General features: G+C 42.5%; 1 protein-coding gene across 1 annotated transcript in view; it reads left to right on the top strand.

Annotated features, from left to right (window-relative positions):
- The first annotated feature begins 2,965 nt into the window (after window positions 1-2,965).
- TEK (TEK receptor tyrosine kinase) overlaps window positions 2,966-15,850 on the top strand; it is a 103,965-nt gene continuing 91,080 nt past the window's right edge. The window contains exon 1 of the mRNA XM_082843548.1: window positions 2,966-3,136. Coding sequence (XP_082699674.1) covers window positions 3,085-3,136 — 52 coding nt within the window. The 5' untranslated portion in view covers window positions 2,966-3,084. The remainder of the gene's footprint in view (window positions 3,137-15,850) is intronic.

Consider the following 15,850-nt stretch of genomic DNA (forward strand, 5'->3'; position numbering starts at 1 on the left):
ACCTGATTTGGATTGAATAGGTCAGGGAAGACCTTTCTGAAATTGAGACCCAGAAGATAACTAGGTGTTAATCAGGCAAGAATGGGAAGAGCCTTTCAATATTTCTGGGTGGATGGAGCTGCTGAGGATAAAGAGCTGATCCAGCTGGTCCCCACCAAGGCTCTTCAGGGGATGAAGATGCCCTGATGATGACCACAGCCAGCTTTGTAGAGAAGGGTTGTGGCCATGTCCAAGTGTGTGGTATTTCCTTAATACATTATGTATTGGGGAAAGTCCTGTCCAGACATGGAAATGGCCTCTCCCTTCCCTTGGAAATCCTGGCATGCCATCCAGTTGTGCAACTTCCCAACCTGTTGCCAATCAGCTCTGCTGACCTATTGGCCTTGCACTTGGTAGTGAAGCTCATATTGTTATTCCTCAATAGGTTCTCCATGTTCTAAGATCCATAGGGCAGAAAGCTGGAGCAGAGCATGTCTGGACACTTTTGTCCACAAGTTATCTTCACTTTACACCTGGAATTTACATGCCAAAGATTCAGACCTCCCACATGAAAGTTGCTTAGCCTTTTGACTAGCTGTATAATCATAGGCTCAGGAAATCCAGCAGTACTTGTTATATGGCGTCAATATTCTGGATAACAGTGAGAAGGATTACATGGAATAATATTTCTGGATCCTGGAAGATGAAGTTAAGCTACATGGATCTTTGGGATAATGAAGAAATAAATTAAACTGAGCAATATTTCTGGATTACAGAGAGAAGAGTGAAATTGAGTCACTCAACCTGGATAATGGAGGGAGGAAGGACCTGACTCACAGTTCTGGGTAAGAGGAGATCATTCTGGATGATGTGGAAGGATGAAGCTGGACTGCTTTTGTGGATAACAGAGGCAGGCAGTGCAGGAAAGGACGCAAGGTAACAACACATTCAGCCCACAAGAACCAGCAAAAAGGAGAGAGCGAGAGCAATGATGGCTTCCTTGTTTGCCCATCAAGCACAAACAGGGGAAGCTGTGCCTGGGAAGGCAGGTTCCCTGGGGTTGGTTTGTTTCCAAGGTCTTCCTTCCACAGCTGCTCCACATGGCCTGGGGCCGGTGGACCTCACAAAGTCCCAGATACAATGTGCTTAAGTAGATCACTTTGGTGACCCCCTCAGGCTTTCACAGTGACGGATATACAAAGCTAGCATCTTCTTTGAACTGCCCAGATGAAAGGTCCTAGGAATCAACCTGGAGATGCTGAGAGTCGGACAGTTTAGTCATTTAGGCTATGAGGTGTTACAATCAGAAGGGAAATTAGTCATATCCAGTCTAAATCCTTCACTTTACAGTTGAGGAAAACGTGGCCTAGAGATGGGAGGTGAATGGTCCAAAGCCTCACAGGCAGATCATGGCAGAACTAAACTAGAACCCAGAATCCCTGACTCCTAGTCTGGTTCTTTACGGCCAAACTTGAAGCCATCTCATAGGAATAGAGAATGGCATTCTGGAGGAAGCTTTTAGGACTGAAATCAGAGACAGAATGGAAAGACAAAAGGAAGTGAATACGTTAACACAATTAATGAAAGCCTTCTATGAATTAGACACAGTGCCAGATGTTTCTATGGATTTTTAAACCTCATTTAATCCTCTCAAAAATCCCCTTGATGGAGAGATTTTTGTCATTTTATAGCTGTTGAAACTGAGACTCACAGTTTCAGTAACTTTTCTCAGACCACACATGGCTGAGCCAGTATTTGAACCCAGGTGTGCATGAAAACGCAGCCTGAGCTTTTTTACCTCAGTTGCCTGGAAACATCAATTGGTTCTTGAGATCATCACTGATGTGATAAAACATGGGACAGAAATCAGGCAAGACTAGGAGCATCTGCGTTTTCCTGTGGTGAGTAGGAAAAAGGATCAGACAACTCTTTCCTCCGGCGTGAAGGCGAGGTGATGACTGAAGTATCGGCTCTCTATGCTGAAGTCAGAATTCGTATTTTGGTGAAATTGTCATCTGGATAAATTTAGGGTCTCCGATTTCATTGCAGGTATGGTTACCCCAGTGCTTATCTTCCTTTTGGCCTATGTACTCTCTCTGCTCTTATGAATAATATTTTTATCCCAATCTAATCACTTATAGTATTTGGTTTTTGCACAGTTTATTTTTAAAATTTTGGATACAATTTTCTTCTGAAAGTAAGTTGGCCAGTAACCACGAAATCCCTCTTAGTATTACTAAAACCCTTCTCTGCCAATTCTTTAAGAAATTAGATCATCTTCAGATGAATTGTTAATAAAAAATTAACGCGATGGCCAGTAGCATGGATATCTTTGGGCTCTTGGCCAAAAGATAAGCCATCTGTGTGTAAGAAAACAGGCTAACAATTTTGGACTCTGGTCTCTGTGGCCACAGTGAGCATTGACCTCACTGTTAATTACCCAAATTAATTGTTTTTAGGGGTTGTGTTCTCTCATCACGAAAACTTCTCTTCCCAATTCAAACCATGTGGGTTAAAACAAGAAAACAAAAGCCAAAACTGCTCCCCACACCCAAAAACCCCTTCTGTCAGGGCTCCCAAGTAGACCCGGGAGAGCCGTTAGAGGGCTGAGAAGGGCCAGTCATCAGCGCATACCATACATAGGTGGAGGGCTTGTTATTCTCAGTTTCCCGCCTAGGAGAGGATACCCCTATTGTTTCTGAAAGTGCTGACCAGGACCCACACTTCCAACTAAAATTCCTCTATCCCTCCAACAGCAGCAAAAGCAGCAGCAGAAGCAACTGCAATAGATAAGTGTTTTGATGAATTGCAAGATGGATAGGGCTTACAGTGCCCCCAGCCTTGCTGATACCAAATGCCTTTAAGATACAGCTTTTCCCATCCTAATCTACAAAGGAAACAGGAAAAAGGAACTTAAAACTCCCTGTGCTCAGACAGAAATGAGACTGTTACAGCCCGCTTCTGTGCTGTTCCTTCTTGCCTCTGACTTGTAAACAAGACCTAGTAGGACATGCGAATGGAAAGTCACAAACCTCTGGGTGTTTGAAAGGATCCTTGGGACCTCATGCACATCTGTGGAAACTGGATGGAGAGATTTGGGGAAGCATGGATTCTTTAGCCGGCTTAGTTCTCTATGGAGTCAGCTTGCTCCTTTCTGGTAAGGTTTGGCTTTATTATCTTTAAAAACTATATTTTTAACAGAGTTAGTGATTCTGGGCTCTCTCACCAATGCTTAGTGCTGGTTAACAAGGGGCAGCTGTGGCACAGGGATTGTTTCTCCATGAGTCTCCGTTTAATATATGTAAGGATTGACATGGAAAGTCCTTGTAGCATGAACTGATTTTTCTAGAGTTTCTCTTCTGGATTATTGCCCGCTGTGTTACCACAGACTCTGTGAAGACTGATTAGGTCACTTTATTTGAAGAGACGCGCTTACCATAGTGCATTATTTTACTGTTCCTCATTCTAGATTGTTTCCTTACTCTATAGAAAAAGAAGAAACCTGGCTTTACCTGCTTCAAAGAAAATCTTCAGTCATTAAAAAAAATATCAAATTCATGCTGAGAATGATTCGGACCCACTTAAGGCATTGTACAGATTGACATTTTTAAATGAGAACAAAAATGCTTTTCTATAAAGATTTCGTATTTGTATCCTATTTCAATCAAAGCAGTCAAACGCTAGGCTTTTTGGTTTTTATCTTATAGTTGGGGTCAGGGAGATTAGGGCTATATAATTTTTGTTTTATTTAAAAAATATTTGGCACATAGTCACTTGTAAAGTCTTTATTGGCCCAATGAAATGAAAGTTTAAGCAATTACCCAGATCACTGGGCACAGGAGAGTAACAAAACCTATTGTAAGTTTAAGGAATGGTTGGCTTGAATGTTTTTAGATTTAGGTTGTCTGTTGTTCAGATTCTCTAGATGGCGGCGTGGCTTATAGTTCACTCACCCTATGAGATACCTATGAAAGTGGTATCAAATCACAAAATACAAATAACAACTATAATGGCCATCAATCTCTCCCCTTCAGTTTGAAAGCATTTGAATTATTGTAATGAAAATAGAATTGATATAGGAAATGAATCTGGGAAAATTTACTGAACTTAATGGTGTGGGTTATATTATATTAGTAGAATTTGATCCAAGTATCCATAAGTATCTGCTAATTATTTTATATTTTTCATATGTTTGCAATATTATATTATTAAATATTCAAAAAATTAAGCAAATAAGATAACAGAATTGCATGTTTGTTTATAGCTCTTCAGTTTGTTTTCAGTGATCAATTATATTGAGGATTTAATAATATTTTAAGACTAAGAATGTGTAAACTGCTGAAAATGAAAGATTATCTGAGATAGTTTCAGTATGTAGAAATTTTTTATATTCATGTAGAAATACTGTTGATTTCTCCAAAAATATGCATCTTTAAGCCAAACAGTTATCATAATTCCATTTTCGGTTTGCTTTTTTTCTGTGTGACATTTATCAGTAACATGAAATCTGGAACTGCTTCTACATCAGGGAGTATAGTCATGCAAAGCCCAGGGGTCCACAGCTGCTCTGAGATACTTTTTAGGTTAAATAATATACACACACAGAGACACACACACTCTGTTCTAATTCATCTTTTTTCCCCATAGTGACCATGTTATGGCACTTTGCAATATAGGCTTAGAAAAGATGTCATAAAATCAAACAAAAAAGTTACGTGGCAAAATAGTTACTCTGTGTCTAAACCAAAAGCACAGCACTAACTTAAGCAGGGTGAAGCCCAAAGAGAGGGGTTTCGTGCTCTTGTTGAAAGGAAGGCTAACACCAGCAAGGTTGGTTTCTGGAGTAGGTCTGTTGTGCTAAATCCTAACTTAGATTTTCCATCTAAGCCTCCATGAATATGAATACTGAAGGCCTGATAATTGCAACAACAAGAATCCAGCATGATTATGTCTACAGGCATAGGATCCCATTCTTCAAACCAAACTCCACTGGTAGACTACAGTAATGGAGCAAGGGGCTCATGACTTATGGATTTCTCTCTCTAGTCTAGTGGGTTGTTCGTCCTTCCTTTTTTCTGAACAGATAGAACTGAAAAAACTATCACATTTGCCTCAGTGAAGGTGACTCTGGGTGGTAGATGCTAACCCATAAAAGGGTTGGAGGAGGTGTATAGTTTTTAGAAAGCTTCCCTCAAATCCACCTAGATTCTGGTAGATTCCCTTCCCAAGAGCAGATCATGGCCAATACCACCTTAGAAACAAGTTCTAAGAAACATACTAGATTTTCTCTACTCTCTCATTCTCACCAAACCAGGCTGCTCTCCCAAAGAGAAAAACAAAATAAAACTAGTCACTCTTTCTGCTTTATCATAAGATGTCCTTTGTGATCAACATTGATCCAATGTGAAGCCTCTAGTAGCATGCCTTCATGCCTCTTTCCTGTCTCATGTGACATTTTAAGTAACAACCTGGGTTCAGAGATAGTGAATATCTTGTCTGGAGTGGCAGAGGAAATTCAGTTATAAGGTCAGGGAAGTGGTCCCAGATGGAACCTCCTGATTAGGGCTGGTCTTAGAAGGCTAGTTATCAAGTCTGAGTAATCAAGGGTGGAGGCATAGAAACTGGGAACAGAGACACACCTGGGAATTATTCTCAGAAGGAGGAGTTTTGCTCCCTTCTCAGATGCTCCCTCCTAAACATTGTTTTTGTTGGGAGCTCTCAGCATTTCCCTTTCAGCCTTACCCTGGGAGAGCTTCCTTCAAGAGTCTAGTCCTTCTAAGACATCTCTCCAGGAGGGAAGAACTCTTCTAATTTCATCCAGAAGACTATGCTATATCCTCTGGGGGATTCAGATGGGTGAGGTCCAGTTTTTTCTGACATTATCAATTCATCTCCTGGAGCTCTGTTCCTAAAAAGATATGTGTGTGATTGTGTCACCAGCTTATTCCCTGTAGATGGCTTATTGGTAAGAGCACAGAATCAGGATTCAAATAGATTTGTCTAGGCTGGAAGGGTGAACCAAACCCAAAAGATAAACAGATAAATGTCAAAATAGATAAATGTCAAGTTATGCATTTGGATTCAATAAATAGATGACGTATGTTCAATGTGAGAGAGACCTGGTTTGCTGAGAGTTCTAGTGAATGACATCCAAGTTTTGGTGATACACAAAATTTGATGAATTGCAAGGAGCCAATTTATAGGCGCCAAAACATGCTTTACTTGCTAAAAAGGTAACACGTAAGCTGTAACCGTTTGCATAGTAAAGATATAGGGTCAGAATTAGAGATGGTAATCACTTCAATCTGCTGCTCAAAGCACATCCATTAGACACTGAAGACACTGAAAAGCTTGACAGCAAACCCTGTAGGCAAATGGGAAGGTAAGTGCTTTAGAAACTTTGTCATATGGGAACATTTAGTCAGGAGAGAAGAGATGAAGGAGCAGCATTTTCATGGGTTTCCACATAGTAGACACCATAGATTGACACTGTATTTTGTCAGGTCTAGGATCCAGGGGTGGAGGGAGTTGCACAAAAGACAGAGTTTGGCTTTGTTGATGGAAACCTTCTAAAAACTGGATCACTATCCCCCTGGGGAGTGAGTTCCCACACTGGGGAGGGTTCGGGCATGTGTTGGATGATCGATAGTCTTTAGGAATGTGAAAAGAAAATCCTTTTCATTTCACTACCTGTGGCTCCTCACCGACCACTTAGCAGGTAGATAAAGGTCAGAAGAGCCACTAGATCTTTGCCCACTGAAATCAAACTGAGTTTGTTTTCTGAATGTGGACCCAGATATGGTCACTTTATGCTGAATTGTAACTCAGTTAACATGCCTTAGGAGGAGAAAAACCACATGCACCTGTGCTATTATGACTCACTTTTGAAGACACTGCTCTATGAGGCTGAGGTGGAGCTCATCAAGAAGGCAGGAGAAGGAGTTAAGAGTATAGATTGTGAAGTCACACACCTGGGATTAAGCTCAAATTGGATGACCATGGGCCAGTTATTTGATTGTTCCAAAGCACAGTTTTCTTATCTTTTACATTTGAGAATACTTTTTTCCCAGAGTTGTTATAAGCATCAAGTGTGATAATGCATGTAAAGTACTCAGCCAGGAAGAACTCTTAGTAAGTGAAGCTAGTGTAATCAAAAGAGAAGTGTTGCTGTGAGGACCATTGGGCTCATTCAAGACCAGTCTTAATGTTTTCCAGGTGTAGGGGAGTCACTTACTACTCTTAGAAGCATTATCCTAAAAGACTTCAACATAAGCCAGTTTCTCAAATTTTGTGCTGATCTCTCCCCACTTGACAAGCCAGAACACTTGGCCTACTCTCTAGTGCTTTCCCTCACCCATCCCTGCTCATGGCTCTTCTACTTCAACCAGGCCCATCTCCACCATCTATGCATACTTTCCCCTTGGCTCTTGTTCATGCTGTTCTATCCATTTGGAAATGACACCCACCATGTTCAGTCTGCAAACAAAATTCAACTTAGTTTTCCTAGGCCAACTCTTCCTCGTGTTCTTCCCCTAATTCTGAGTTCCCTTCCCACACAGGCTGTGCCTTTGAGCTTTAGACACATAGGTTTAGCCCAGTTAACCTCTAACGTTGTTGACAACAGATATTATTTACTTCTTATTCTCCGTAGTGCATGGAGTTTAATATGCCATAGTAAGAAACTTTTGGTATACCGTGGCAGACCTGACAAAAAGAGGGAAATTGTTTGTTGTTGTACAAAGGGCTTTTAAACGTTGAAAGGATAACAATAAGAATCAATTTCATATATATTGCAAGTAGTATTCACTCATATCTTAAAAGGTTGGCTTATGTTAAATATTTGAGGTAAATAAGGTCACAAGAAAATCCCTTTTTTCCCTTAGGTGTGAAACGTAAAAGATATACTCACGAAAGTGGGTTTAACAAGATTTTACATAATATTAGGTATTGTATGATTGTTGAATATTATTTTAAAGATACACATAGTTTTATTCAATAGACATTTATTGAGTTATTGCCCACCTTTCATTCATTCATTCATTCACTCACTTAACTACCATTTCAATCAATGAAGACATACTGAGGACTTACTTTGCACCCAGTACTGTACTGGATACCAGGAATGAAAAAAAGGATGAATTATTTTTTCCCCTTGCTAAACTCACATCTTAGTAGGAAGGATGACTATAGGCATATAAATTGTAAGATGCTATGATAAATAATGTAGTAGGGGTATATCAAAATCTAGCTTTTCAAGAGCTATAAAAAATGTTTATTGGCTTCAATAATAAAAGCAACTTTAAAATCCAAATTAAACATAAATGGCTAAAAACATATAATGTCAACTTCATTAATTGCTAAATTTAATATGAATAAAATTTATATTGAAAATAATCTGTATGATAGATTTTCCTCACTTTGCAAGAACTCCTAAAAATGAATATTGCCAAAAATTATGGCTAGTGTAGTTATCAGTTACTCGTAGCCAAATGATTTTAAAACTAAGTAGATAAAAGGGAAAAGAGAAGAAAGAACTTCCCATCAGAGGGAGCAGGTGGTGTGAAATAGCTGGGCAAGCGCAGGGAAGTTGAGTAAGTCTGGAATGTAAGGAGGAGGTGGTGACTTAAGGTTGGGTTCAGATCAGGAAGGACCTCATAGGCCATTTTAAGTCATTTGTACCTCTTTCTGTACACATGGAAATTTAGTATGGTGTTTGTTCTATCATATCTGATTTATGTCTTGGAAAATTCACTCTGATGATATTCTGAAGCATGTATCGACATGGCAGAGAATTAGGCCTGGACAAATTTGGCTTCCCAACACTCCAGGCAAGGGAGGCTTAGATGAAGAAGGGGTTTGAGAGTGTTTAGGAGGTGAAACTGTAGGGACTGGTAATTGGTTATATATTGGAGGTTGTGGGAAGTGGGGTGAATAAGCATTGCTCCCGGCTTCTGGTTTGGGTAATGGTTCTGCCATTCTCTGTGTTGGGAAACATGGCAGAAGGAACTGCTTGGTGACAGGCTGGCATGAAGCAAATAATTCTTTTGTACATGTTGATTTTGAATTTCCATGTTAAAGGTGGATATTTAGCAAAATTTGGCTGTCTGGGTCTGAAGCTCAGAAGAAGAGGGTCGGGCAAGGGATTGAAACATAGAAATCTTTGTTTATGGTAAGCGAAGACATGGGTTGTGTACCAAGACTTATGTGAAAGGAAGAGAAAGAGCAGATAGCCAAGGGTTCTACGAAGAAGCAGTCAGGGAGTTGCCAGGAGAGGCAAACCCAATCAGATTCCTTCCCTGGCATTTCGGAGAATTGGTGTTGTGGTAGCTAAGGAAGGAGAAAGTTTAAAGAAGGGGACAGTAAGATGGGGAGAGCAGAGTGACAGCCTCTGGGCTTGGCATGGGGGCACAAGACTGCAGGTGTGTTATTTTACAGAGAGCCAGCTGCACTGGCAGCATTACTGTGCCAGAGCTGGAAGGGTGTCAGAAGATCAGCTAGCATCACTCCCAGCCTTCAAGAAAGGGAATGTCTAAAGTTGCCTCCCTTATTTCTGGAATTTTAAACTGATAACCCGATTCCCACAGGTCTAGCCAGACTGTTCCTCAACTCACATCACACGTGCAGAATGTTTTTTAGATTGAGCCTTGTCTGCTTTCCTCTACATCCTTCCCCCACCGCCTCCTTTTGTCCCTTCAGGATTCTGACCATCCTTCTCCCTGTGTTTCTTCCCGAAGGCTGCAGGGGCAGGTGTGGAGACATGGATCTGCCAGATGGGCAGAGTCCTGACTCTTTTCAACACATCTGTTGATTAGAGGGAGTGTGTTCCCACTGCCTAGTGGTACCATGTCTAACGTGGTACGCACGTTACGTAACAAAGAGAGGGAGAAAACCTAAAGATGAGCAAAAGGAGCCCATTAGGCAGCCAGCTGAGGGGCATGTGGGTGGCTGCTGTTTGCTCTGCCTGCCCAGGGCTTGACCAGTGAGGTGTGTGTGGTGGTCACACCCATCTCAGCAGATCTGTCAGCTTTCCCGCTTTTGTTAGAGGGTGATATCATGCTTCCTGGGGGGAGCGCTGGAAGACAATGCTCGGCCACTTTCCTCCAGATACAATAGGCGGAGTCAGGAAGGCAGTATTGACATTGCTGGGGCTGGGAAGGCACTCGCTGCTCCGTGGCCGTCAGATGGTGAACCAACTTAACCTTGGCACACAGAGCCTGGGTTGTGCAAGGCGTCTGGCTCCAGAGCCAAAGGGGACTCCACCCTGGGGACAGGAGTGCTTTAGACATCTGGGAATCTGGGATGGGCTTCGAATTCTGATCCCTGTGTCAAAAACAACCGCAAAACAATAATAGTACCAGGAATAACAAAAATGGCAACCATCTGCCGAACGTCGCTATGTGCCAAGTGTTTAATATGATTTTTCAAAATTCTTCTCCTTTATTTTATTTTTAGTTTTGTTATTATTATTTTTGGCCGCACTGTGCAGCATGCGGGATCTTAGTTTCCCAACCAGGGATCGAACCTGTGCTCCCTGCAGTGGAAGCATGGAGCCTTGACCACTGGACTGCCAGGGAAGTCCTCATATGATTTTTAATATCTCACAACAATCTCACACAATAGGTATTATTATTTGTTTTGTTTTGTTTTAAAAATACGTGGTGAAACTGAGGCTCACAAAGGTTGTGACTTGACTAAGGTTAAAATGTTGTGGACGTTCATTATTTGGGACTGCCTAACATTCCTAGTTTTCGAAAGCCACCATGCTTTCCCTCCATTGATGGGACTGCCAATCACTGATCAGAGTGTCCTGTCCATCAGAAGACAGCGGTCGGTTCAGATGGAGGGTGCATGACCCAGTAGGGCCAGATAGACTCTTCTCTGGGAATTTATGAGCAAGATGTTCTCTTTCTTCAGTGAAGACACTGTTTACCTGGAGCCACCAGCTTCCCTTGGCACTTGAAGCTAGTCTTTGATAAGAAAGAATGATGACAGAGACAGAGAGAACAGAACCCAGACAGGCACTCTGAAATTATCTGAGCCCTGGATCCAATGTTTTTAGATTGGAGACCCATCCCTGCCCCTTCCAGTTATGGGAGCCAGTTGGCTTTATTTGCTAGTGCTATTTTGAGTTGTTTTCTGTCTCTTGAAAATGAATAGTACTGAGTGACCACACGATCTCAGTAGGAATGATGGCAGCAAGAATTAAACTGAGGGCTTCCCTGGTGGCACAGCTGTTAAGAATCCACCTGCCAATGCAGGAGACACGGGTTCGAGCCTTGGTCTGGGAAGATCCCACATGCCGCGGAGCAACTAAGCCCATGTGACACAACTACTGAGCCTGCGCTCTAGAGCCTGCAAGCCACAACTACTGAAGCCTGTGCGCCTAGAGCCCATGCTCCACAACAAGAGAAGCCACCGCAATGAGAAGGCTGTGCACCACACGAAGAGTAGCCCCCGCTCGCCGCAACTAGAGAAAGCCCACGCACAGCAACGAAGACCCAACGCAGCCAAAAATAAGTTAATTAATTTATTAATTAAAAAAAAAGAGTTAAACTGAGAATGACCTGAACCCAAATCCTGGACTCTTTCAAACACTTCACTGTGTTCCGACTAGTGTTTCATGGTCACCTCAGGCTGGTTTCCAGAAAACGAGACTGATAACAATACTTATTTGTGTAGTTTTAGGGGAAGATTTGAAAAGATACTACTTAAAATTACTTAGTATGGTGTGGGTACATGATGAACACTCAATAAAAATCAGATGTTCTTAAATTGTTTACTTCTAAACAAAGCTGGAGGATCTTATGTCACTTTATGCCAATCTTTTCAGAGCACATCTCCATCCATGAGGGCAGGCAACTCCTATTCTATGCCAGATGGAGCTCCCTGGCTTCCCTTGGGATAACTCAGCATTGGTACCCTAAGCCTGGCCTTGTCTCAGGGACAAAGAGAGAAAAACTTAGAGCTGTGCGTTCTTGGATTTTTGCTAAAAATCTGGAGTGCAGGTGAGGGAATTCCTTCCCATGGCCCTACCAGCTGGCAGGATGGTGCTCCCGACTTTTCTCCTGCCAGCCCCCAATTTCCTGTTTTCTCAGGTCTTGACTAAACAGAGGCTCTAGGATGCTTTGCCCTAGATTGTTCCCACCTCATTTATTCCAAACCTATTAATTCCTAGTCCTTGAACATTTTCTGTGGCATTGTCAATTCCCAGTGCAGTGCGGTTCACTTCAAGCTTATTATTGAATTTTTGGACCCGTCCTGGAGTACATGTGTGTAAGTGCATGTGTGTGTATGTGCATGTGTGCGTGATCATAGCTCTGCTCATATTCCACCACCATCTTGCCTTTAATTCCTCCTCCTCTTAGTCTCAATTCCTCTCTGTGTCCAGCACCTCTTGAATCTGGAAGGCACTTTCTAATCTTCCAGAGTTGATTGAAATACCCCCTATTTTGCTATTCATTGCTACCACTCCAGAATCAAAGAGCAGGGTGGCGGTGGTAGTTGGTTGAGGTCAGCAACTTTTCAGGAGCCAGTCTTGCCCACCTCACCAGGCTCTTGTGATTCTTAGTCCCTCAGGCTACACTGGGGGTGTATTCCAGTCATTCCAGGATCTTTGCAGTTTCTAAAACTACACCTTCAAGCATCCAGGCCTTTGTTCGAGCCCTGGTCTGGGAACACTGTGTACACTGTGTACACTGTCCCTTCTGCCCAGAATATCCTCTTCACTTTCTTTTCTTCACCGGACTTATTCATGCTTTGAGATTTATATCAAGTGTCATTTCTTCTAAGAAGTCTTCCCTAACCTTCTTGCATGGATTAGGTCCCCGCCTTAGCCTGAATTCCACCAAAACAAACAAACAAAAAACCCGTGGACTGAGGCAAAGGCATATGTGCAGGTAGATTATTGGGAAGTGATCCCAGGGAGCAAGAGTGAGGGACTAGGGGAATGGAAGTGTACGAGCATGTGTTATCAGGTTGGCCACTGCCTCAAATGCCTGGTGCTCCAGACCTTTTGAGGAGGCTTATGAAATGAGACTCAAGGGCATTCATCCATTGCTCTCCTCCCCTTTATTCAAGGGTCATATAGATGCAAGAAGCTGATAAACTACTGCTGGGGTCCTACGCTGTTGTGCCAGAGAAAGTCCCAAGGGAGGAGGTGAGATATCCTCCCACGGGCTTTGTGTGAGCTACGTTGATATTACACCTGCTCAAAGCTTGTGGCGCTCTGTTTAGCTGCGGCTGCAGAAGCAGCTCAAGCAAGACCTGGAATGGGGAAGATTTGCATTGGTGCCCAAGAGGTGTTGGATACGGGCACCCTTGTTCTTGTCCCTGCCATAGTACTTAGAATATGAAATTACAATTTACAGTTTACTTGATGGTTTGCCCACGAAGCTATGGTCTGTGTTTGACATATCAGTAAGAGAAATGCTTTAATAACTTGTTTTGCATTGGATTAAATGTTCTGACCTAGTGCTTTCCTAAGTGTGCTACCTATACTACTGCTGGCCTGAAAGATCATTTAATGTGGTGCTTGGAAGAACATTTTTAATTATAAAAATTATTTGTATATATAGATGTATGTGTGCATGTATCATATCAATCATGTAATTTAATAAGTATTTTGGCATTATTTGAGGCTAAGGAAAAAAATAGATGAGTTAATTTAAAGAGAATGGTTAATAGAATAATTGTACAAGTCTCCTATAGACTCAGCAAAAATCATGAAAATGACATATTCATCAGTGCAGTTTAAGAGACACCGCTCTAACTGAATGAGAGAGCCAATCCTTTTTAGAACTCTTTTGTGTGTGTATGTTCAAATAAAAAATAGAAAAGTAATTTGGGCACATAATTAATACTATCCTAGTGACATGGACGAAGTGGAAGAGAGTCTCTTGGTGATCAACCTGTCTCAAAAGACTGTCTTGGACTCTAATATTGCTCCTCTCAGGAAACCTGGAAAGTGGGCATTTATTAATAAATTACAGACAAGACCTAGTTTACATGTTGGGCATACTGAGTGTTCCTCAAAAAAGGCCCAGGGGCTTCCCTGGTGGCGCAGTGGTTGAGAGTCCGCCTGCCGATTCAGGGGACGCAGGTTCGTGTCCCGGTGCGGGAAGATCCCACATGCCATGGAGCGGCTGGGCCCGTGAGCCATGGCCGCCGAGCCTGGCATCCAGAGCCTGTGCTCCGCAACGGGAGAGGCCGCGGCAGTGAGAGGCCCGCGTACCGCAAAAAAAAAAAAAAAAAAAAAGGCCCAGTAGTCCGCCAGGAAAATAGTAGGCCATGCCCAAAGTAGAGGAATGGATAGGTCAGTTATATGCATTCATTCAAGCTAACATTTACTGAGCTCTTTCTATGTTCTGGGAATCTGCTGGGCATTAGAGTTACAAGCATGGTTAAGAGAGGGCTCTGACTTCAGGTGGCTTTTAGTCTGGTGGGTGAGAAGCTCTGCTCTGTTAGAGGCAGACAGTGCATGTTGGAAGCATCGAGGCTGGAGGGAGTCATTCTGGAAGAGAACAGGAGTCTCACTAAGAGGGTGACATTTGAGAAGAATTACGCTTTGTGGAAAAGCAGGAGCGGAAGTGAGGAGGAAAGGTATTCTGGGCAGAGGAAAAAGCATGAAAAATGAGGAATAAAAAGTTTAAGAAATGTTTGTGCAGTGGTTCTATGTGGCTACCCTCTAGGGTACAGGGAATAAAGCTAGGGAGGTGGGCTGGGAAGAAGGTAACTTGGTTTGAGGTTGGCTGAGTGGGCAGGGCCAGAGTCAGTTACGGGAGTTGTCAGGACATAGGATGAAGCTGTGTGAGGGAATGACACTGCCCGAGAAGAGGAGAGAGGGTGGTTCTGGGAACACCTCTGTCAAGGGCTGATGCGGGTGGAGGAAGAGGAAACTGAAGGCATTCAAAGAGATAAGCCAAAGGAGGAGGGAGTTTCAACTACGTAAAAACTTACAGAGGCAGGAGCCAGCGTAAGGAGAGAGACTAGAGAATTTAGCAACTAGTTATTGTTGCAAGGCATTTTCAGTGGATGGCAGGGCTTGGGTTGAAGAGTAAGGGCGAGGTGAGGAAGTGGAGTAAGTAAGCATAGATTCCTTTCTGAGAGATGTCCCATGGCACGGCAGCTTCCTGTTTCCACGTGCTTTTCTGTAAGCCTGATTCTAGGGTGATTTGGTAGGAGAAGGGGTGAGGTCTTCTCTGCCATTGTTGGTTCAAGGTGCTAGGAGAATATGCCAAGGTTTGAAGGAAGTAGAGAAAAACCTCTTCCATCACAGACATTCTCTCCTTCCCATGGATGTTGTCCCCAAGTTGCCTGAATTAGATAATTATTTTAATTTCACAAATACATGGTAATGGAGGTACATGGAGGTACCACACACTGTTACCTGGAATGAGAAATATTAGAACGGTCAAAGACTCAAAAGATGATCTAGTCCAGTGTTATTGAATTGTTTTCTCATAATACTAATTCCAAGAGAATCATTGAATCCCCCCCCTTTTTTTTTGAGTATCACATGGAGCTAATGTTTGATACCTTAAGAAATGCTGGTTTGATTCAACCTGCTCATTTTATAGATGCCGACACGGAGGCCCAGGGAGTTCAGCACTTTGCTCAAGCTCAGCTCATTAGAGGCTGTCTCTTCACTTTAACAGAGAGTGTGGAAGGCAATATAAATTAGAGCTTAATGCATGTACTGTTTGGTCAGACTGCCTGGGCTTGCATTCCAGTTTTATCATTGAATTGGTTAGCTATTGCCGTGTAACAAACTACTCCCAAAACCCAGTGGCTCAACCAACATTTATTATCCCTGGTAAGTGTTTGTGGGATTCGCGGCTCGCCTCATCTGTGTTGAGCACAGCTCTGAGGTTCT

This window comes from Leucopleurus acutus, assembly GCF_964270905.1.
Source record: "Leucopleurus acutus genome assembly, chromosome: 7".
Lineage (NCBI taxonomy): Eukaryota > Metazoa > Chordata > Mammalia > Artiodactyla > Delphinidae > Leucopleurus > Leucopleurus acutus.